Raw genomic sequence first — 24,140 nt, 5'->3', positions numbered from 1 at the left:
TTCTGTTGGCAGTTTCAGTTGGCATAAGCTGACTATGCTAGTGTCTCTGTGAGGCTGTGCTTAGACACAGTGGTGCTTTGAAGTAAATGCTTATGTCAGAATACTATCAGGCTCATAATGACAATGCTAACATGCAGAAGCTAAGCTGGTAAAATGCTCACCACGTTCACATCTTAGTTTATTGTGCTAGCAATAAAGTTACCTGGTTAGGAGTCTGTATGGAAGGTTTAGGGATCACCAAAGGCATCTTCTGGGGACCATATGTGTTGATATTTGTTGAAGTATTTTAATCTGGACCAAAGTGTTGGACACTCTCACCTGTTCCCGTTTATTCTGCATGTTGTAGATGATTAAGTCCTGATGGAGGCAGGCTTCAAGCGGTGATACTTAGCTCAAGGCTGCATGTTTTTCGACCATGGTATCAATTGGCTCTGCTTACTGTAGAGAACCCATAGAGGACTCAGGCCATGTGGGTACCCAGATCCTGCCTCCACCCAAACACCTGCACTCGTCCTCTCACATCTGCATCGTCTGAGCCTGTTTCCGTCTGTCTCACGCTGACCTGTGGCACGCAGGCCTTCTCCCTGCCAACCACATGTGGATGACTCCTTAACTGGAAGCACTTTCATGAGCACAGTAGCTCAAATAATCAGCTTTATAAAAGTAAATGGAGCTTAAAGGAGAAGGAACAGCATATATGGCAGATGGCTCCAGTCCTGCCAGAGCTGATGTCAACAGTGTCTGGATTATGGCTTTTTTGATGAAGACATGTGGCAAACACTACTGTGGAGGACCGGCGCCGTGTGACTCACCTATCAGGTGCTGAGGTCAAGGGTTGCAGCTGCAGTTAATTAACATACCAGGTTCTCATATTGGCCACATGTACGGCTGTCAATTCGACCCACAGACATTGTAAAGAATGTTTAGGTTTCCCAGTGTATCAACCTTTGCAGTTATCAAAGGTGTTTTTGTCTGATTCTGTTCTTTCCCTGCATTCTTTCATCACCTTCTTCTTTCTTTTACTCGCTCTTTTGTTCCAGCCACAAAATTTGTTGCAGACCTGAAAGGTGAGCCCAGCCCAGCTTCTCATCGTAAGCCGCGTGTTTCACATTACAGAAATATTTCCACTTTGTATTTTGCTAACCCCTGGTGCTGATAAAATGCTCAAGAGCTTCCAAAAGAACAGCTTTCCTGCAGGGTGCTTACAGTGACCGAATGTCTGAGTGCAAGAACATAACAAGAGGCCTATTCACGCGGCTCCTGCTGAGCATGGCAAGGTACAGCACACAGCAAGAAAACACACAGGGCGAAGCTCTGGGCTGCCGGGCTGCGGCAGAGCCCACCAACTGTTAGCTTTCACACTGTTTCCAAAATGGGTCTGGAAACACAAAAAATCCATTTTAACAAATTATTTAGTCTAGCAGTTAGCATTACACTCTTAAATCTTTATAAGTGGCTCAGAATTGAGCGGTCAGCTACTGCTATAAAAAGAGACGTTTCTGTGGATGATTTCTACATTTTCACTGTGTGAATCATTTCGTTTCAAAAACAACAAAAACAAAGTCAAGAAACATTATCTCGAGGTTAGTGAGAATAACCTGCTATATTTCACTGTGTTTCCACTGATTTTACAAAATGTCAAGAGCTGAAACTTAGCTGGAAACAACTGATTAACCTCACTGGCAGGTTTTCACTTTCATGTGGAAAGCAGCATTTTAAGACTTTACACAGAACATTTCTCAGCACTTGTCGGTGCGTTTGTGAAACTGCTCTGAAAACAGTGCAGTACACATTTGAAGTGGGAGATAAAAATGAGGTGAGGATGAGGGCATGAAGAGAGGCTTTGAGGAGATTTTACAGAGATGGTGGCAGGTTCTTTGTTTCCCCGCAGAGGCTGCACCAGGTGTGCGTGAAAGCACAGAAACACAGGTGAGCCCTCATCATGGGCGAAAGGCAGTCATACTTTATCACAGATTATAGTATTTAACAAAACACATGCTGACAAACACATTACTGTATGTATCTTCAGACAAAGTAACATTTAACTATATAATAGTTTTGATGTTGTGCAATAAAGACCTTCGTTCACATCCTGAGGCAAAGTAAAAAAAAAAAATCTTTGTTGTAGAAGCATAAAATGAACCCTTGATCAGATAAATACACTTACAGGTTTTGCTGCTGCTTCAGGTAGATATTCTAGTGTACATAACATCACTGAGTCAGTCAGCTGACTTCAAGTGTTCTCCCCACTTGTGTTGCTGTCACGTGACATTTTACCACATAACATTATCTCATAAGTGGCTCTTGTGACCACAGAGGAGCTGTTCAGAAAAAAAAAGGCTTGCTTTAAACAATGGGCATGCAGTGATTACTAGAAGTGATGAAGACGAATCATTTAATCATCTGACCACCATCAGTGCCTCACCATGTGCTTTAATAAACCCTATCACATGTGTGAAGTTGTAACTGATTATAGCTGGTGTGATGGTGCAAAAACACTAGACTGATTATGTTAATGTAATTTTTATTTATTTTACGCAGCCTCTTTTGACTAACTTTGCAGTGTCCTCTTCGCAAATAATGGAATTAACTGACATGTCACCGGAGAGGACATGTGTCTGGTGTGAGAGCTATAACCAGTCCAGTGCCTGGCTGTTCGTCTGGCTTTGGAGGGGTGAGGGAGGTATGGAGGGGGGTCCCTGTCCTGGAATAGCTCCTCTGGCCTGGAATGCTCTGGGGAATGTGCGCCGTTGGGTTTGATTGGTCAGGAGGGAAAGTGTGTGTGTGCCTATATGCGTGTGTGTGTGTGTGTGCTGTGGGTGAGTCGCATTAGTGATGAGACGGTTATGGAATCTGTAGAGAATGAGCGAGGACAGATCAATCATTATGTGCGTTTGGGAACATCCTCTGTGTGGTCAGCAGCTTGACAGCCGGACTGCGTGGGGGTCTCGGCCCTGCCTCTGTCCTGTCTGCACCTTGTTGTCGTGGCTTCTGTCACCTTCATACACATCTTGTGTGTGTGTGTGTGTGTGTGTGCATTAGTGTGTGTGCTACACCACCTCTCTGCTCCAGGCTTTGTGAAACCAGATCTCCCTCGTCCATCTCAGAGGGGCACAGACAGGCAGCCCATTAGGCCTCATGCTTTGCAGGTTGACCTTTGAACCCCAGTCCCCTGTTTGACCAAAATGAGCTGAGCGGCCATGCGAGGTCAGCGTTTTGCTGGGTCATCACAGGCTATCAGCAGCTATCTGTGTGTCTGCCAATGAGAGGGGACTCTCCAAGGTCTGCAAACATTACCGGCTCATGTACTAACAGGCGCAAACAGACGTATATGTGCCTGCAGACTCACTCACACACTCATATGAGGAGCACACACTCTAAAATGCACATCTAATCTGCTAATTCACAGGACAGATAAGGTAAAACAAAGGGGATACTGAGATTGAGATGGAGGTCAGTCCATAAAGGTTGCTTTAATTTCCCGCTGTGTCAACCCTCAGCAGCTTGTAAGCCTGGGGAGACAGCATAATGACTCTGTGTGTTGAAGCAGAACTGTACAGTCAGGCTAACAGAAGTGCGCAAGAGAGGGCATCAGACTCTCACGGCCCAGCCTGCTGGAAGTGATGGCCCCGCAGGATTCCTGTGTTAACCCCGGGTTCCTGCTCTCGCTCCCTGCCTGGCGAACCCAAATCTCTGCCACAACATCCCCGACAGGAGGACTACTCCCACTGCCGTGTTTGCTCAGCTGCGCTGGCTTTGTGTCGGTGTATCGAACCCCCTTGTTCCTGCTCCCTGGCTGTTTTCTCCCTCTTCTTCTGTTTGGTTACTTTTCTTCCAGCAGTTTGTAGCTTCATTTGTTCTTTGTTTGGCTTTCGGAGAGCACGTCTGACGTTTCCAAAGGGATTGACGGCGGGGAGGTCAAGAGGTCGAGGTGAAGCGGCTACCTGAGGAAGTCTCACGTCTCCGGCTGCATAGTGTCACGGTGGTGTCAACATGTACAGTAGTCATGTAAACACCTCTCTGCTGTGTCCACTGCCTGTGTTTGGACTGCGATCGCTCTGAATCACCGCAGGAGAAGTCAGACCTATTCATGCACTTACCAGTCTTAAAGTGAATAGCTCCAATTTAGTTTGCAGGCTTAATCGTAAACAACTTAATAGCTTGTGCCCAACGTGTTTTCACAGCCCGTCTCATAAATGCAGTTTAAGGTCATTTTAAGTTATCAGTGTGAAAGCACAACCGCATTTCTAACCACACGAGTTGCACTTAAAGTTCATTTTGCCATCCACATGTCTAACCTGCGAAGATGCGTAACCGTTTGCGTCTCGGTGGCGGCCCAAGGCCTGAAATTCCAGTGCACTCATCTTCATCGTCACAGTCGCCGCTCACGAATCCCTCTTCCCCCTCATCGCTCCATCCGTCCACTCCACCTCCACCCGCACGTGACCGGGCTCTCCAGCGCTTCTCAGATACCGTCACCAGCCGCAGTAGCTGTGGGACAAACAAGGTAAGGTTAAATGCAAGGACGCTAGAACGCACTCTGCCCTCACCCTCTTCATGAATCATTCTGTGGCCGGAATGTGCCTGTGCATTAATGGTTTAACAAAGCTGTGAAAATAAATAAGGGGTGTCTCTTGATCTGAGCGTGCACTGCATGATTATAACAGTACAAGGGGAATTCCAGACAAATGCTCAGTGAGATCTAAAAGCGCTGGTATTTACCAAACTCTAATTATAATCACCAGGCAGGAAAACAGTTTTGTTATCTGTGCCAGTTTTGTTATTTTTGTCCAAATGTGATTCATTCAAAGGGTTGTGGCTGTCGCGCCATGTAATTTACTGGTAGAAAAAGAAACAGTGGGGCAAGCAGGCTGGTTTGATTCTGTTGTTACTGGCAAACATCATTGTCCTGAGTGGTTGTCTCAGGGCAACAAGGATACAATAACACCACATAACACACTCTGCCCAAGTGGACATCAAGGCCTCGAGATCTAAAATGAATGGAGGATGAAAGATGAAGAAAACACATTAATGTTTGTAATATTCTGACATAGTGTGTTTGTCATAATTCGTAAAACCTCCTTTGCGAGGAAGAAGCATAAAAAAGTTGCAGACACAATGATATCAGTCAACAGAGCAAAATGCAAACAAATAATCACATGTGAAGAAGGCCTAAAAACATGCACCACACACTCTGAAAAAAGCAGAAGTGAGTTCCTGACAGAAATGTAAGATTATTTGCAACAGAATCTCAATCCAGTTTGGTTCCTGGGCTATAAAAGCAGCTGTTGTTCAACTCAGATATTTTCCCATGTGATTTACAGAAGCTCATAATGTGTTGTGCAACACATACCAGAAGTGTTTATTGAGAACTGTGGTAAACTAATCAACTCATGAATAATACAGAAATATCCAAGAGCTGTAAATTCATTAAAAATCTCTGAATTCTTCTTGACCAAGTGGAAAAGGAGAGGAAATAGCTAACTTTATACACTCAATTACTACAATTGGCAGCAAAATGTCAGTACTTTTTTGTTGTGGAGTTTTAGAGCAACAAAGAAGTAAAAAAAAAAAACCTATCCTGTGAAAAACATGTGATTGAGCTTGGAGATAACCTACACCATCTTCCAGCCTCCACAACATCGCACATGATTGAGAGCCCTGCCAAGGTAACAGATGTGCTAAATTCCAGCCGCCTGCCCTCCAAGCCTCCTTTCATCTCACCGCTCAGCCTCCTTGTTTGTTTTTTATTGATTTCCTTCCTATCTGCATACGTCAGCATGCATTTTTTGTTGTTGTTTTTGGTTGTTTTGGCTGTCTGTGGAAGAAAATTGAGTTCATATGGGCTGTGTCTCAGGTCAGCTGCAAAGTCTGCATGGGATCAGACTGTGTATTTGTGTGTGTGTGTGTGTGAGACAGAGAGCAGAGGTATAAAAACCCTGGGCTAATCACGGAATTACGTCAGTCAGAAGATAAACAACCTTGTTCCCTTCACCCGCATATACAAACCAGTCAATCTGGGTTTTACAAGTGACATAAACTCTAAAGTTTAGTGAGGGAACACACATCACCTTGTTCCAAGCATGGCTGCCTAACAAACCTTCATTCATTTCCCAACATTGAGGCCATACACGCACGATGACCACAGAATTTCTAAAAGGCTGGTCACTCGGACCGAGGGATGGACAAACAGTAAAGTCACAGACAGGACGGCTGATCCAGAGGAACATTTCGACTTCAGCTTGAGGCCATCTAGCAAGGCGCCACCTGTTGACAGAGCAGAGCCCTCAGGTGTCACGTTAAAACATGTCCCAGAAACAAACCCTCCACATGATGTATGGCCGTTTAATGTACTGAACTGTTTTGTTAAAGACCATGAACCATGTTTGCCTGCATTTGCCGGAGTCCATCACAGATTTATTGAGGTCCCGAAATTCCTTCTCATGGTCTGTATCCTGGAAACTCAGTAGAGACTTTGGGAGGGAGGGGCGCCTCGCGAACCAATTAAAAGGCAAACAAACACTTGTAAAGCAGGAGCAGGAGAAAGATGTGGTTCAGTGTATTTTAGAACAAAACCTAAAAAAAAGTATGAAGGGCGAGGGGGAAAACATTGACAGCAACTGTCGCGCCCCCGTTTAGAGCTCAGTCTGTGTGAACGCTGCCATGTGTAACTCACCACCTGCCAGCACACACACACCAGCTCCCCTCAACACATTAACAGACACGCTGTCCTCTGATTCAGTATAGAGGCCTACTGATGTTAGAAGAAACAAACTAGACGTCAGCAGCCATGATAGTGGCTCTGTGAGGCCGTACTTTGAGCTAAATGCTAACATCAGCAGGCTGACATGCTCACAATGACAGCACGTTAACATGAGCTAATTAGCTCTAATTACAAAGCACAGCTGATGGTGATGGGGATGCCATTAGTTGTGCACATATTTGGTGGCAATTTATCGAACAAATTAAAATTTAATCTGATGGTGGAGCTAATTGGTTTGCCAAACTCATTAGGATATCATCTGGGAATCATGATTCTGCTTTTAAAAACGTTTGTGCCAATTCATCAAACAGATGCAGAAATATTTCACAGGATAAGTGAACAATTTGACCGGCTAGTTGTGCTCGATGTAACGTCAAAGGATCCTAGTCATTAGGATTCATCCTCTGGGGATCAGGGACATTTTAACCAATTTTCATGGCAGGCCATCTGCTCATTGTCAAGACTATAAATAATTAGCATTCATCATCTGGGGAGCATGAATGTCTGTGCAGAGGTTCAGCTGGCATGGCTAACAGCACAACAGTGTTAGCCATTTGGAATCAAAATCCAGTATCAGACACACATGTGAGGGAGTCAAGACCACACTCACTAAATATAGCAGCAGATGAGCAACAGATGAAAAAATAATAAAGAAAAAGGCGTTTGTGGAGATAAAAAAAGAAATTGGCTGCGTAATCATAGCAGCGGCTTAAATGAGCCATAGCAGCATGCCAAGCCCTTCTTCACAGGGGGTGGCATGGCAGTACCTCTCTGAGCCTCTGTGGCAGGGCACTGTGGCTTCTGCCCACTGGCCGACTGCCTCTGCCACGGCTGCGGTGGCGGGGAGGGGTGCGATGTATGTTTGTGTCGAAAGTGACGCTGCGCTTTTGGCATGGCTGAACCACAGCGTGATCCAGCAAGAGCATCCAGATTTACCACAAGAGGGAAAAACCTCAAGTCGCTCTGGGCTGGAATCTTCTGCAATTAAAAAAAACCTAAAGCAGAAGGAAGCAGGGAGGAAACAAATAAAAGAGACATTTTTTTTTGACAAATGCTCAGTATGTTTTCCATTAGGAGAGGAAATCTGGCACTCTCACTCTTCCCTTCTCTCTCTTCTGCGTTTCGAGAGCTGCATCGGGAGCCGACTTGGACAGACAGCTGGACACACAGAACATGTAATCAGCGCAGCTATAGGCATCCCGCAGGCCACAGGGTTCACCTCCCCTTAACACAAAAGCGCAAGTCACACCAAGGAAACACCGGCTCAAAGGCTGCACACAAAGCCCAAACATGTGGCCGATTGCTCAATGCAGGCCAGCCCAGACAGAGACACAGAAACCACAAGTCTGTCACTGCCTCCCACACATGACATGAACTCCACACAGGGTCACTGTTCGACACGACAGCTGCAACTGAGCCCCTGAGCTCAGCCACTGGGTGACCTGCAATGATAGAAATCAACCTGCACTCACTGCTCATCAGCTGTGGTCTTCTACATGAGCTGGCAGTAAGATCCTGGTTCACATTTGGCCATAAATCACAGAAATACAGGACAAAATAGTAATAATAATAAAAAGATAGGGAAACAAATATCTCAGTATAAATGCAGGATGTTGAAGTCAATGGGTGATGGTAAGGGTGAAACAGGGAGAGGATGAGTAATGAAGACAAAAAGTGTACAGAAAAGCGAGGCTTCTTGTCAGTGTCTGTGATTGGGATCTGGCCCTGTGTTATGTCCTCGTCTCCACGCACAGGACGTGTCTGGACAAGCTGCTCATGACTCGGCCCAGACGGAATCTGCTGCTCTGAATGTTTCTATCAATGCCTCAACACATCTTGTCTACAAATCTAATCTACAGAACTTAAGGCTTGGGTTCCCAAACAGACCACTGCTTACCATACGCTCAGAACAAAAGCCATGATTTCACCGTCTAATGTTGATGTTTTCCATAATTGCTCTGAGTTGAAGGCTTAAAATGCACACAGTCAACACGTGCTGTTTTGAGGATAACATAGCGATGAACACTGCTGACGTAATTTTTGGGTTTGTAATACAATATGCTGCCTTAAAGCTGCTTTAATCAATATATGTACATTCAGAACTGGTCAGATGACCATGTGCAATGTGAATGTGGGTCATATTTAGCGACAAATCAACAGAGAATTATTACAACTCTACAGCTCTACAGAGCATTTTAGCATCTCTCTGCTCATTCTTTTAGTTTTTATTACCCGCAACTACATAGTTTTGGTTCACTTTCACTGCTCTCATCAGTCACGTATTCAGCCACAGAGACCAGCTCTTGTCAGCTCTACAAACTTATTGTGCCCTACCTGCCCAGCGCCAAACGTCACATTTAGGAGCTAAAAACCCAGATATTTCCCACAGGAATCTGTGGAGACAAACCAAGCATAAAAAGAGAGTGAATATTGAACTTAAAAACATCAGGTGGCCAGAATATTTTCTTGGAAGTAAAGCGAAAACTGAGCAGACCTAAAATGTTGGTAATAATCTCATTGCACAGAAAAAAAAAGGACAAAAAGTACAGCAGGTCAGAGTTCACCAGGAAGACCCTCTGCAAACTAACAGATGTTACAGTTTAGGTAATAACTTAACTGTTCACTTCTGTTCCTATTCTAAATAATAGGTTTGTCCAAATTAGCTCATCTGACTTTTAGCATTGATGTCAAATTTCACTGATTCACTGATTAACGGTCTTATTATCGCCAATAGAAAACAAGGCCAAAACTAAGAAATTAGGCCCAAATTGTTATAAACTGAAATGATGCATTAATTATATAGTGCCAAAGAAACTGGGTCTCAAGTGAGAAAAGTAATTAGTCTTTTTATATTATCAAAAAACATAAACTGCTGCTTTTTACACTGTGGCTTTAGATCTCAGAGCTGTGTTTTTTTTTCTCCTGTTTTTTGAAATCAGTGTAGGAGTCAATGTCCGGGTCACCGTGTGACACAAATCAAACACTTTGAGTGACTTTTCAGCACAGACTATTTTTCATGATAAATGAAGGAAATGGACTTTCCGTACACGTAATCCCCTCATGTACACTGAGCTGCTGCGCTTGTATCAAGTTAGCAGACGTGCTATTTGGGGGCCAGAGCCCGGAGAAAAACAGGAGAGTGGGAATGAATGAGAGACATCATGGGAGAAAGATAGACAGACAGAGGAATGACAGGAGGCACTTTCCACAGAGTGAGTCATGGAAAGCTCCCCAGCCCCAGCACGCTGACAGCCAGAGCGACGTTTCGGACGACACAGCCTGCCCTGCAGTCCCACCCGCTCTCCGCGACTCATTACTCAACTTTTATTGAATCTGAAAAGTAAAGAGGAGGGGGGGGGGGGCTATAGGCTCTCATTCTTCTCTCTGTTCTTTCCCCCTCCTCTCTTGTCTTCCTCTATCTGTCCGCCGTCGAGTATGTCACGCAACGGGAGCCCAGCCTCAGACAGTTAATGCAGACAAGATTAATTTCCTGATGTTAATTCCAGTTGGAACAGCACACACAGAGGAAAAAAAAGAGCTCTCCAGTCCCGTGTTAAACTGGGCGTGTGTCCACTCCACCTTTCTGACTAAGCCCATAAGGCTATTTCCAGATTTCAGTTTGGACTGAACCTGAGTGAATGTTTAGACTTTGTTGGCAGTGACTCTGCTCCTCTGGTGGATAATCTTTGAAAGCTAATGAAAACTCTCTATATACTTTTAAAATAGCAGATTAAATAAATTGTTGCCAGTTTATCTTCTTGAAGAATAAACCATTGTGTCTTCTCTGATCAAGGCAGAGCATGAATACACAGGGTTAAGCCCCCCTACTTTTAAATATATCTGGTATGACAACAATTTTCAGTCTTTTTTCAGGCTAACCAAATGAAAATCCCGACTTATGTCTGTGAATATGCCTGATTGTCTGCATGGGGTTTCGTAGTTTAAAAAGTCCCATTTCTGCACAGGCCACCGGTTGCTAAATCAGATTACGCCTCTCAGACAATCTCTTTTTGTCTGCTGCTCGTCTGCCTTACATGTTATCACCGTGGTTCCCAGAGTCATGTGTTGCTAAGTAACCCTCCATTTCGACATCAGCAGACTGTCACTGCGTGTCCCATGATCACACCTAGCTGGGGCCGGCGGATGCTTGGCTGGGTAAGCGGATAATAGAGGGTGGAGTGGCCTGTGCTTGCACAAGCTTCGGTGGGCCGTGGAGCTACAACCAGCTGCTCTGCCGCTTGTAGCTGACAGACACACAGAGAGAAAATGGCTGGAGATTGCTAGGAAATAGCAAAGTGGGGGCAAGGAGGGAGATGTAGGAGGAAAAAGAGAGACAGAGAAAAAGAATTACCACATGCCAACAAAGTATGGGTGTCTAGTAAGATGAAAAGGCAAGGCGCATGTGAGGGAATGATAAAGTTAGGGAGTGCTAACACTTTGACAGGTCCAGAGAGGAGCCTCAACTCTGCTGTGCCCCCCAGAGCACCACCACCACAAACAAAAGGCAGAGGAGGAACAGAGGAGGTCTCTGACCCTCACAGGGAGACCCTCTGATGACCTAGCAGAGACAGGAAACAGGAAGTGTGACCCCTGGCCTCTTTGGGGGGCATCCTGTTACACAGCAACACGTGACTGTGCCCAGTGACAACAGGCCCAGGATGTGTGGATCAGATCAGAGACTGTAGCAGCAAGACTCAGCTGTCCGTGTCTTTGCTCCCTGACACCTCCATGAAATCTTAGATTGAGAGAAGGAAAAACCCACAGCGCACACACACACACACACACACACACACACACACACACACACACACACACACACACACACACACACACACACACACACACACACACACACTCACAGGTGAAAACAGTGCGGTTCTCGTTTATCGAGCCGGCTGCCTCGCTTGTGTAGCAGCGTTTTTATAAGCCGACTGTGTGATAATTACACCCAGTGGGGTTGGTAGTGGTGTGGGAGCAAAGAGGCGGAGTGGGCAGAGAGAGGCGACCCCGGCTCGGGCCTCAGGGCTGATGGTGGGGGGGGGACAGGGAGGGAGGGAGAGGTGGAGGTATGGAGGTAAGGAGGAATGGGTGGCAGTGGTAGAAGGGATGGTTGGGCCTCATTAGCAGGCAGACTAATTGGGAGGAAAAGGGCCCTCACATGCTCTGTCTGACCTCCCAGCCAGCAGGGGAGAAAGCCGGGGTGGGAAAGGGGTGTGCGAGTGTGTGTGCAGAGGTGGGGGTATCTTATACTTGGATTCCTAAAGTTAAGGAACCATAACCCCTCATAACTCCTCAAATCCTAAACTTACCATAAAGTCAGAAGTCTGCGGAAAGCGAAAGGATAACATGTGTGTGTGCTGCTCTAACAGGGATACCGATTCTGCCTCCACAAACACTCTGCAGCTCCACAGAGGTTTACACCAGGTGTCACACTTCATTTAAAGAACCCTCATGGCTTATCCCCGCTCACAAATATAGCAGCATAACAGCCCTCGCTTCCAGAGCAGTTGTACTTCACACACATAAAAACTAGGAAGGCAAGAGGACAAAGGCCCTGAGGGGGTATATTAAATAACGCTTCAAAAACCCTCAGTAAATAACATCAAACAGAAGTCAGCCTCTTTGACTGGAGCGAGCATAATGGCCAGGTTAGCAAGTGTAAGTTTACAAAACAGTAGGCCTAGTCTGACACCCATGGTGTCTATTAGTCTGATTGTAAGCACACCCTGTAGGAGAAGGCCACCGCATGCTGGCCTCGTCATGAAGCAACTTCCATTTGATCTCTTCTGTAATTATAACACACACTGCACTGTATTTATTCCTACATTTCAAAGAATATTTTAAGTGTGTCTTTATTTTATAGCCACTCGTATGCTTATACTGTTTGTCACGGCTGTATATGAGCTGGAATGTATCTGCTGCTGTTATATTTCTAATGTGTGTACAAGATTAACTGATCCAAGTGTGCACATTAAAAACGGCCCCAGCTTAAGTGTGTGTGTGAGTTATATATCAAAGAGTGTATTCTGTATGAGCATGCACAAGGTGTTGAGCACACGCTGCCCAGACTCTGGTGGCTCGGAGGAAGTGAGACTGCGTGATGGAATTTGTGGCGCTCGGGATCTGGTTTATTTTCCACCCTGGATTCCTGTCCTACCTGCAGGATTTTCCCAGGTTCTGGCTTCAATTAGACTGGGAAGCTGGGAGGGGAGGAGGGGGATCTAGGGGTTTAGGAGAGGGGGAGAAGGTGGGGGCTGGAGTAGGGAAGGGCGACAGAGCTGGAGTCTGTCACACACAACTCAGCACAGCTGGGGAGATGGAAAGAAAGGCAACAAACGGAGATGGATAGAGAATGATGGAAGTAAAAGCTAAAACATTGGAATAAGGTGCTAAAAAATAAAAGGCTTTGCACGCACAGAGTGTTTGTTATTCTTCGAATGACAGAGCAATTTTAACAGTAAAGGATGAAGTAATTGCGTTTTGCCGAAAGGGATTCATAAAATTCCCCAACAAAGACGTCTTTCATATGCATAGTATTCTGAATGTATCTCTCCTAAGAGTGTCATGTAGCCAAGAAGAGGCTGTCAGAATAATCCCAGGAGGTCTGACCCTCAAAATGGCAAACTCATCTGACAAATGAGTGGGAAACGCTCTGTAATCAAAGACCAATCACATAATTGCTCTATTTTGCCACTAGCTCAACCATCTCCTGTGAGATTAGTTGTTCAGAGGAGAAACCCGATACTCTGGGAAGTTAAACAGATGTTCTGAAAAACAAACTCATCTCCACAGAACAAGACATCACCAAAATAATATGTTCTAATTTGAGAGCGCTGAGGCCAGATATGTGTCTCCACAAAGGGGACTCACATGGCCGGTTTCCATAATATTAATGCAGTGTTGCAGTTATGGCCAAGTCCTCATGAGGAAAACGGCAAAACTTAACGGACTGTCATCACAGGATGCCGTCAACTTGCAGCACATGCCGAAGTACACTAGTCTTTATCAGCTTTAACATGCTGCATATACAGGCCGCAACACACAGACAGGACCTCACACAGGAATTTATTACACAGTGTAAGCATGCGCAGAACTGTCTCCTCACAGCCCTGCACTGTTTAAAGATTCCAAGTCAAGAAGCAATAACTGAAGCAGAAAGCCATTTCTCTTCATCCATTTATAGTGCACAGTTCACTTTAAACTTGGCTGTGGCTCAGTCATGACATCAGCTACTTTCGGCGTGAGAAAACGTTGTTTTATAAGCGGAGGCGACCCGCTCTGAGATTTTTTTTTTCCTTTTGGTGTTTAGTTTAGCCTCACAGAGGCACAAAGGCAAGGGTCTCCCTGCCAGACTGTCTCTGTATCTGCTGATACTCTGATCAACACTGACAACGTGAGAAATGACACATTTCCGCTGCATAGTTGCATTTCACAGGGCCATCGTCACGGAGCACTTAGGAGCGCAGGAATGAAACATCACGGGGATTAAAGTTGGAAGGAAGTGGATGCTTTGGAGGGGTCCTGTGTTCCCATCACTGTTGGAGAGTGTAGCCCCTATATTTTATGACATAGTCTCGCATACTGTGGGCTGGGACTGATTCGTGGTTAGAAAGTGGGTCAGTACAAGCTGGAAGAAGCATTGATTGTGTTCACTGCTTGAGCCAAAAGGAGAATAATGTTCATTCAAATGGAAAACGTGTGCAGGATAAAAGAGCCTCGTAGGGCTTGTAAAGACCCGTATGCGAGTGACCCGTGTCCTGAATGTGGAGCCGAATGCGTATAAAGGACCATAATGTAGACATTCTTCAACTGCAGCTCTGAACATACTCTACACAGCGCTCCAACACACAGACAACATCATGAGACTGAAATACTGCAGTTTTTAATCAGCATGGCACTCCCCTGGTTGACTTCCAGGAACATTACACATACTATCTCATTGTTGGCCTGTCCTCATACACTGCGCATATAAACAGGGCAGATGAAAGTAATTATCTGTGAGCTGTGGCCTGCTCTCTCATATCAGATGGTTAATTAGTCCATTTGCTTTTAGCCCTGCAACATCCAGAGCTGGTGGTCTTTCAACTGGCGGGGAGGCGGAGACCTTGTAAAACTGCTTTTAACTAAACAACATCACTTTCTCCAGTGCCTTCAGAGGTTGTTTACAACATGCCGGCTCAGAGCAGCTAGGATCATGAAATACTGTGTATAGTCAATAAACATTTAGCGGGATTATAAAGCAAGTTAAAAGTTGTGTGTTTTCTCAAACGTGACTTCATTTGACTCCATTGGCAGGGATGTTTTTAGCCACGCTAGCTGCATGGGTCAATGAATGGGACCATCAGTTGGTCCACCTCTTTGATACCTCAACAACTATTGGACTGATACCCATGAAATGTTGTACAGAGGTTCATGGTGCCCTGTGGATTACTCCACGTTATTCAAGCACCACCAACAGGTAACAGATATGTAGCAGATATTTTATATTAAAAAATCATGGTTTTTAGATGACTCTGCACAAACTGTACAGCTCTTTCATTTTAAAACATATTTCACATATTCTTAAATACATTATTTACATCTGTGTTGTTTGCACCAAAATACCAAGATAATTTCCTATAAAGATTCTGATTGTAATACCTTTAGTGACCCACTGACTTTTCATCTAGCACCATCATGAGGTTCTGAGGGAAATGTCTTGTGCAACCATTCATGGTCCCCAGAGGATGAATCCTACAACATTTGGTGATTTCTGACTTCTCCACCAGTGTAAGGCTGATATGTCAACAATTACTGGATGGATTTCCAGAAAACTCATGTCCCACTCATCATACAGTCAGAACTTCGGCACCAGGCTCACCTACAGACAGCCTAACAGAGGAGCCGTGCCGTCACATTCTTACATTAGCAGTGAACAATACATTTATTTCTAACATTTCTGCAAATTACGGATATTCAAATGGCAAATAATAGGAGAAGCTTACAATACAATGAAAATGGATACATAAACACCATAAATTAAAACCTCAAAAGTTACTATACGGTTTAAAACTTTAATAGTGTTATATAGTTCATAAAGGTTTTTATTGCAGGACTATTGTGTTATATTGCATCATATTGCGAGGCGTTCCTGTTATTTTGAGAACCCCAGTGATTTGTAGTAAAAATATTTGTGTAATCTGATTTCTACACAAATGGCTATGAGTCATAAACAGTTTTACTGCACATGAAATATGCAATCAGGCGCAGTGAGTCTTTTGTCAGAAGTTAATCCAGCCTATTGATGTGGAGATCTAAAGGGAAGTTCAAGCAGAAATGTGCTCGACTCTGCTGAATGGTCATCAGATATGGTATTAAAAGGTCCCATATGAATAGTCAATCTGCATAAATATAAGGCCTTCATGTAAACAGAATCAAACCCCATAAATGTCCACATGTATACCCCGTCATCAGTGCAACATGGGAGCCAATGAGATATGAGTATCAGATTACTGAGAGCATCCGATCACACACACACACTCACACACACACAGACAGGAAGAGAGTTTGACTGTTTCCATGTTTCTGAGGGATTGTCAGGATGTTTGTTACACAATAAGTTCAGTCATTTCACCAAACTGCATTTTCTTTCAAAACCTCATGAAAAGCCCATCAGGAACCTGATCCACATGATAAACAGTCTGCGCTGCAGCAGCTCTGCTTGTAATCACATGCTTACAAATGTTTGTCCCTGTCAGAGGTTCTGAAAGGTTTATTACATTAAAACACGTGTGTGTACACGTCCTGTGTTTTTAAGAGTAAAGGATGATCCAGTTTACTACAACTTTTTAGTTTTTATGTTTGGGTTTTATTTTTGTAGTTTTGGTGAGATCTGGGAATGTTGTAATGTGCTGTATGATCATCTTCTTTCCCTAGTGGACTTTTAACAATGTTGATGTTTTACCAGTTCTCAGCAATTAGTACAATATTTTCACGAGAAATGATATGATGATGATGAATAAGATCCACATTTTCATTAACTGGAATAATCTTTTAAATGTTTGCAGTCAGATGTGGGATGACTCATGCAGGGATTTTGAAGAGAGTAGGTGTAAAGGAAACACCTAACGCTCCTGTTCAAGTGTCGCTCCTCTTGCTTCCAGCCCGCACTAGGTAAAACAGCAGAGGTAATTCAGAAAATTACAGTAAACCAGGACCCCTCTGTATCTTTCTTGAGGGTCTCTGGTTGTGAGAGGGTGAGTGGAGGAAGGTCCACAGTTGCTCCTTGGATCTCCCAGGCTGTTTAAACAGGAGAGAGGGATTGTAATCCACTGTGACAGGCCTGTAGCACTCAGAGGCTCAAACAAATGCACACACACCTTTCAGAAGGAAGATGGTGTGTGTGTGTGTGTGTGTGTGTGTGTGTGTGTGTGTGTTGGGAGGTGAGGTGGTGGGAGAGCAAGCTGGCAACCACCAGGAAGCAGGAACTACAGATCTGTGGGCTGATACATCTACCTAAAGAGGCTGACTTTGAGCCTACTTGCAAGAACCTCTGCACTCAGCCAGTTCACTCCAAACGGTGGTCTCCATGGCGACGGCAGCGGCAAAAAAAGGGGGGCTACGGCCTTGATGACAGCTGAGGCTTACTGTGGATGGAGGACATAATTCCTGTCTGTCACAACAGCCTCTATCAACCTTAGAAAATGTGCCCTCATCTGGTCAGAACTGTGTCTAATGAGCAGTGGAGAGGATGAACAAAATAAAATGTGTTCCAGGTCAGTATTTTATTGTGTTTCAATAGAACACAAGCTGTGTTCAAGGTTATGTCAAAACCTTGATTCTGACATTACAGCTTGTGATGTCAAAACCTTGAAACAGCCTTGAACTCCGCCTGTCTGTGGAGTTTCTCTTAGACAGACAAAGACGCAGCACAGCACAAAGCATCTCCGTCTTCACTTGTCCTGTGCTGACCCCCACAGGAGCAGCAGAGTGAGACCTGCAGCAGCTTGAAGATCAATCACCAATTGTGAACCAAGAGGCAGAACTAATGATGAAGTAAAACCGTCCATCTCCACGGAGGACAAGACAGCTTGCGTGCACGGAGAAACTGCTCATATGAAGTGTTTAAGCTTACAGTTAAGCACAAGAACTCGCAGGGACAAAATGACTGCGGTACTTAAGCACACACTCACACAGAGGACAAGGCATGCACACAGCTCACCTGGTTGATGTGTTTGAGTTTGTCTATGATCTGACTGATGACTGGCTCAGGGGGCTTGTTGCTTCGGGACTCGGAGCCCGGCTGCGATCGCTTCAGGCCAGGCCCGGGGAACCTGACAGGACAGGAGGAAAACACAGACTCAGCTCTAGTTCTTCTGATTGTTTACAGGAGTTTCACTAGATGTGGAAACTTCAGCGCCAGCTTCATGAGTGGAAGACAATGAACTGACCATTGCTCCATCACTCCAAACAAGGCGTTCATCACCATCTAGTGTTGATAAGATGAACGACAGCTCTTCTGGTTTTTAGTTTTGGGGCCGATCTGCAAAACTGGAAAGTTCATTTGTAACTCGATCCTAACCAAAGGAATACTTTACCAAAGGACTGACTTTTCCCTCCCTGATGTTATTATGTGTATGAAGTTAAACAGTGAATAACATTTTTAATGTTTCAAGATATTCTACTAGATTTTTTAAATCTAAAAAGACTGTATTTGTCTAGGAGGAAAGCATGTTCACAATCTTTCAGCTTCTGCTTCTGTATGAATACGTTCTCAGACTGAGGCATTAAATATAAAAATTAAACTCACCACCATGAGGGTAAAACAAGACTAAAAACCTCAAAGGAGTTTAACCATTACGCAAACTCTGGCTGATAATTAATTTCATGCACATTAAACTGGCCAATTAGCTGTTTTTAATGATATCTGGTGTTAATGAGAGGACATTAGCAGAGATGTACTCTTGTCTCGCTTTGCCAGCGAGGGTATATTTAAGTACAAGCAGCCTACAGGCAGGTTCTTACATGTCTCTCTGTGTACTCTGTGTAACTGAGGAAACGCGGCTCTGCTGACACCTGAGTATGTTATCAGAGGAGGAGCTGGTGAGTCTGAAACTTTCCTGCAGGTGTTTCTTCACTCATGGCAGTGCGGGGAATTAACCCCTTCCCACCGCACCACCGCAGCTCTGTGGGTGTTTGGGTAAACTGGAGTAAGGGTTGACAACAGATCTTCCACAGGAACTACAGTGATATGAGGGGTGGTGGTGAGGGCACAGGTCACATCTCAGCGTAAATGTCATCTGCGATATTGCTGCAAATGCTGGAAAGATGAAGGACAAACGGGCAGGAGTGGAGGGAAATGATTTTCTGAGGAAAGGTTAGACAGAAAGAAAGGGGCCTTGAAAAGAATATGTGCGTGTACGTGTGTGTGTGTGTGTGTGTGTGTGCAAAGCATGAGATCATATTCATCTCTGTGACACAGCCCTGAGCACACACACAAACCCCAACGCACACACACCTTTCACCTGCCATCTTCATTCATCAGTCTTCCACTCTCCCATGAGTCAGAGTTTTCATTAAACTCAAATTACATTTCCCCAGTTATTTTTTCTTCTTATTAGCCATGATCTCACCCTCTCTCCGCTGCTAATTATCACATTAATAATGGAGGGAGATGTGTGATCCATTAACGGCAGGAAAGGAGGAAATATGGGTCGAGGAAGGAGGATTAGTGGAGAGAGATGTTGAGTGAAGATAAGGAGCCGAGACAGGTTAGTGTTTCACGCGATAGATGCCAGTCAGATAATTTCACCGAGGCGTTATTCAGCGTGTATCACCGTTAAACTGTTTTACACCAATGATAGCTTCAGTTGTCAGCTCTCAGTCTGTCATCTGATCCCTTCTGTGTCATTGTTTGCTGCGAGCAGAGCCGATCTGATCAGTTAACTCCAGTGATAACCTAATCTAATCTAACATCAATTACCATGCTATTAGATCCAGTCTGGATGAGATGCCCCTCACGCCAGAATAAACCACAGGGGGAGAAGAGATGGCGGAGTCCAGGTGTCGAGGGAATACATAATGGAGTGTGATGCTTTTCACACCACCCGATCACACCTCCAGTCCACTAGCGTGTAAACACTGTGGTTGTTACTGCTGGTACACTAAATGTCTTCTGGCTGTACGTCATGTTGAGCAAAACCAGAATCAAATTTAGATGGCATCATGAAAAGAGCTGTTAGGGACATTATTGTGTTTCACTTTGTAAAAGGAGCAAAGCCCTCTTCATTAATGTTTTCTCTGGACCCACGTCATACACAGAAAAAAACTACAACTCCCTCCTCGCAACAGGTAAAAAAACAATGAATGAGTTCAACTGGAACCACTTGTTTTATCGTGTACCTCAAATTAAATCCTAATATCTTAATGGAATATCTAATGTGAAAGTTGCCTTTTTAGCCATGCTAGTGGTCCAGCCCGAAATATCTCAACAACTATTGGATGGATTGCCATTTACAGTCATGCTCCCCAGGGATGAATTGTAATCACTTTGGTGGCCCCATATTTTCTCCTCTAATAACACCATGAGGTCAAAAATGTTAAAGTAGCATCTTGATGTTAGCGTTCAGCTCGAGGTAAAGCTGTGTCTACGTACAGTCTTACAGAGCAGCTGCCATCAACAAGTCTTGTTAACGTTTTAATGGCTCTTTTAACATCTGGCCAGAGGACAGAAGTTGAAAATCAGCCTTTTGGCCAACACATGACACGTTTACAGTAGCAGCTGATAAATGTGGATCATCCCTGAAAAACACACATTAATAAAAACCACAGACACAGAACTGTTATCCTTTGCATATTAGAAAGCCAACCTCTATGGATCATGGTCTCAGTGAGAGTTGTCTTTTTGTTACAATTTTTTTATGTAACTATTAAGTGTTTTGCAGGAAGGCTGAAATATAAAATCAATCTGGGCTGATAAAATAAAAGGGAGCTCTGCTCTTCCAAAAAAAAAAACTACCTACTACTCTACCGTCAGCCAAAAGAAAAATAACAACTCCCTCCCCCCTTTTTCTGAGCTCCTCTCTCCCCCATTCATTTAAATACAGTCCCTAAATTAAATGTTCACAGTTGACACAGCATCAAATCTTTCATCAGCTATTGCGCACGCATGAGTTTACACTGTCATTAGATCTAAAGGAGGAATGGAAATGTAATGTTTTGAGTTGACACGCCGTCACATCTATTATCACAGTTATCAGCGTAACGCTGTTTGATGTGGTGAAAAGTGCTGCTCCTCTGATCTTGGCTCCAGGTGGGATGGTATACATGCCTGATAAAAAAGCGCCACATTTAGCTCCAAAGATCACTCCTCAAGTATCGGAGACATTCGGTACCCGACCCCTCCAGCGCTTACCCCCCCCACACACACACACACACTCCCACCCCCACCCGTGCAATCTAAATTTATCTGCATGAGACAATAAGAGAATGAATGCCATGTTTGGCTGTAGAGAAGGCCCTATCTGGGAGGAAGATGATCCAGAACAAATCTCATAGTGAAAATGTACCCGGAGTGAATTTGCAGGCATATGCCCTCACAGATGACATGGAGAATTGCTTGCCTCGAGACATTGTAATCTCTCCATCATTCCGTCTCCTTTCCAGCCTCCCTGCACCTTCCTATCGCACTATTTGGTCCAGCTTGTAATCATCCCCTCAGGACAGCTTTGCCCCCATGCCAGCCTGATGTCTCCTCCTCAGACTGAGGAGGCTCTTCTCTATCTTTGTCACAGACTCTCTTTCAGCACTTTCAGAATTTATTCTCAGTCCTCCTCGGGAACAAGAGGTAAAACATTAACCTGCAGCTCTTCTCATCTGAAATGTGTGCCTCTGCATTGATTAAATTCCACACATAATTTACAAAGCAAAAATGAAAAAAGAAAAAAGGATGATATCTATAACTATCTAAGCCAAATTGAAATTGGGGCTGGCTGATGGCGCGGGCGGAAAGGAAGAAGTTATGATGTGTGGAGCCAAGGGACAGGGGTGAAGTGAAATATTGCGAAAACCGAATGAGGTTCTGCAGGGTGCACAGGAGATGTTGGATGAAGGAGGAGAGAACGATCGAAACAGCAATTAACTAAGCGAGAAGAAGGTGACAGCACGCCTGACATTAATAACATCCCATAGAGCCAAAGTCAAGATTTACACTCACACTCGGTGGGAGAGGGGGGCCCTCGTGTGAAGCTCATCAGCTCTGGGCAAACTTACCCTTCAACTCACCTACACTCTCCTCAATGCGCTGCTGGAGTCTTGGGAGATCAGGAATCCAAGCAGCCAATATGTATGACTGATTGTTTAGAAATAGATGAATAAATCTGAGCAGGTCATCCTGCAGGTTGTGTTTAAGTGTGGATTTGTCTGTATGTGCATATAGAGCTTGAGGTGTGTTTTGGAGCTGTTAAACCAGGCAAATGAGAGAGTGATTTACCTGTCTGTCATCTCCTGCCCATTCCAGCAGAGGGAGTGGTTCGCCGGAGCAGGCTCACGGCTGCATAGTGCCTCTCCAAGACCGCTGTAGAAGGAGCTGAAGCCCCTCAGGTTGGATATGAACTCCCTGTAGTAGGCAAAGAGAGGAAATGTTCAGCATAGAGAGAGAAAAAGAATAAAACATCACTTAATCTGAATATGACTCACACATCAGCAGGGAGAAGAGCAAGATAAAGATAAAGTGTCCTACAGTGAGAGCAGGCAAGAAACACAGAAGGAAAGACAAAGAGGAAGAGGCAGAGACAGAATAAGAGTGGGAATTCAACTTGATAACAGTGAAAGGAAGTCGATGAGATCCCCCTGAAGAAAGAGAGAGTAAAAGAGGCAAGAATAAGCAGTGTCTCTATTCCTAATTGACATTAATCTGGCCATTGTGCTGCAGAGGCCAGCATCCCCGCTGGGCATTATTACACTGTTCATTTAAGCCTGTTATTGCATCAGGGGTGTTAAAAAAAACACTTGAGTGGAGAGAGACTGAGTGTCAGAAGGAAACAGGAGGAAACCCGTCCACTGTGTCAGGGACAATATTTGTCTGTCAGACATTTATTGCCCCTGTAGTGTTCTGGAGAGTGTGCTGCTTCATCAGCTGAAAGGGTCTCAGTCTGGATTACCGTTCCTGATTTTCCTCACCTGCGGAGGCCAGCCAAAGTCTCATCAGAGTCTGAGGATGAGGGCTGCGTGTTGCGGGCTGCAGAGGCAGCGGGAGGCTGGGGAGGAGGGGATCCGACTGAGCGAGAGGCCCGCTGAGGAGCGCTTCCACACTTCCCGCTCACCTGCAGAGGAGAGAGGAGAAAACAGGAAACCGGGATTGACTGAGCGAATTCACTTCTTCACCCCACTTATGTTTCATTGCTCCCAGTCCCCGGCCCTAAGCCTGTTTATTAAAACTCTTAATAGCAGCGACACTGCAGACAGTAAGAACCTGTCAGCAGCCAAAGTGCCGGTCTCACTCAGCTGAGCCCCTCCGCAAATTGTCATCTGTTTGGGTTTGTTTATTTTTGGGAGGGATGAAAGCAGGGGGGGATTTGCATAACAAACAAGTCATTGTATCCTCTACCAGCCGAGTTTGTAATCATAACACTCCAAAAACGCTAGGCCTCTCCTTTGCTTCTCCTTTCCCCATATAAATGCCATTGTGTTTCCACACGGGACGACAAAACAATAATAAATAAGAAGTCCCTCTCTGTCTCTTAGAGATAATGGACCTGGCCCATTCTTCTCAGGTGCAATAAAAATGCAAATGGCTGTTAATGTTTAGCTTGTGGTTTAATGATTTGCCGGAGGTTTAATTTCCCCCGGGGATACTGGCCGAGGCTTAATTCTGCCATGTAATGTTAACAGCTAATTGTGCCCAGCTCCCTTTTAAGTGAATAGGCTGGCACCACTGCTGCTGAATACTGATGTGACCAGATAGAGCAGCACTGGACATCTTTATATGGTGGCAGTGAAGGCCACACACACACACACACACACACACACACACGCACACATTTCTCAGCACAAACAAGAATGAATCATTTTATGCAATTACTCATTACTCATTCGAACATTATGCACCTAAGCCCATTAACATGACAAACATGCACTCCTACATAATACACTTGTGGCAAACACATACATATGTTACATTAACACGCACTTGCACACACACACACACACACACACACACTTTGCACGCATGCTGACACACACAGAAATGCTGATCGGCTGCGAGACAGAATCATCAGGGTTAATCAATGCAGCCTTTTCATCCATGGATAGTGTGATAACCACAGCGCAGACACCTTCATCTAGACACACACACACACACACACACACACACACACACACACAAAATCCTGATAGTCAC

General features: G+C 44.7%; 1 protein-coding gene across 1 annotated transcript in view; it reads right to left on the bottom strand.

The window, feature by feature from the left end:
* The window catches only part of gpc3 (glypican 3), a 97,636-nt gene that overhangs the window by 8,668 nt on the left and 64,828 nt on the right, over window positions 1-24,140 (bottom strand). Inside the window, exons 4-7 of the mRNA XM_070837329.1 lie at window positions 22,922-23,064; window positions 22,233-22,358; window positions 17,964-18,075; window positions 4,299-4,491 (exon numbers count right to left, since the gene is read on the bottom strand). Of these exons, the coding sequence (XP_070693430.1) occupies window positions 4,299-4,491; window positions 17,964-18,075; window positions 22,233-22,358; window positions 22,922-23,064 (574 nt within the window). The remainder of the gene's footprint in view (window positions 1-4,298; window positions 4,492-17,963; window positions 18,076-22,232; window positions 22,359-22,921; window positions 23,065-24,140) is intronic.

The sequence above is a fragment of the Pempheris klunzingeri genome, chromosome 9 (genome assembly GCF_042242105.1).
Source record: "Pempheris klunzingeri isolate RE-2024b chromosome 9, fPemKlu1.hap1, whole genome shotgun sequence".
In the NCBI taxonomy this organism is placed as follows: Eukaryota; Metazoa; Chordata; class Actinopteri; order Acropomatiformes; family Pempheridae; genus Pempheris; species Pempheris klunzingeri.
This window is presented reverse-complemented; position numbering and strand designations above follow the sequence as displayed.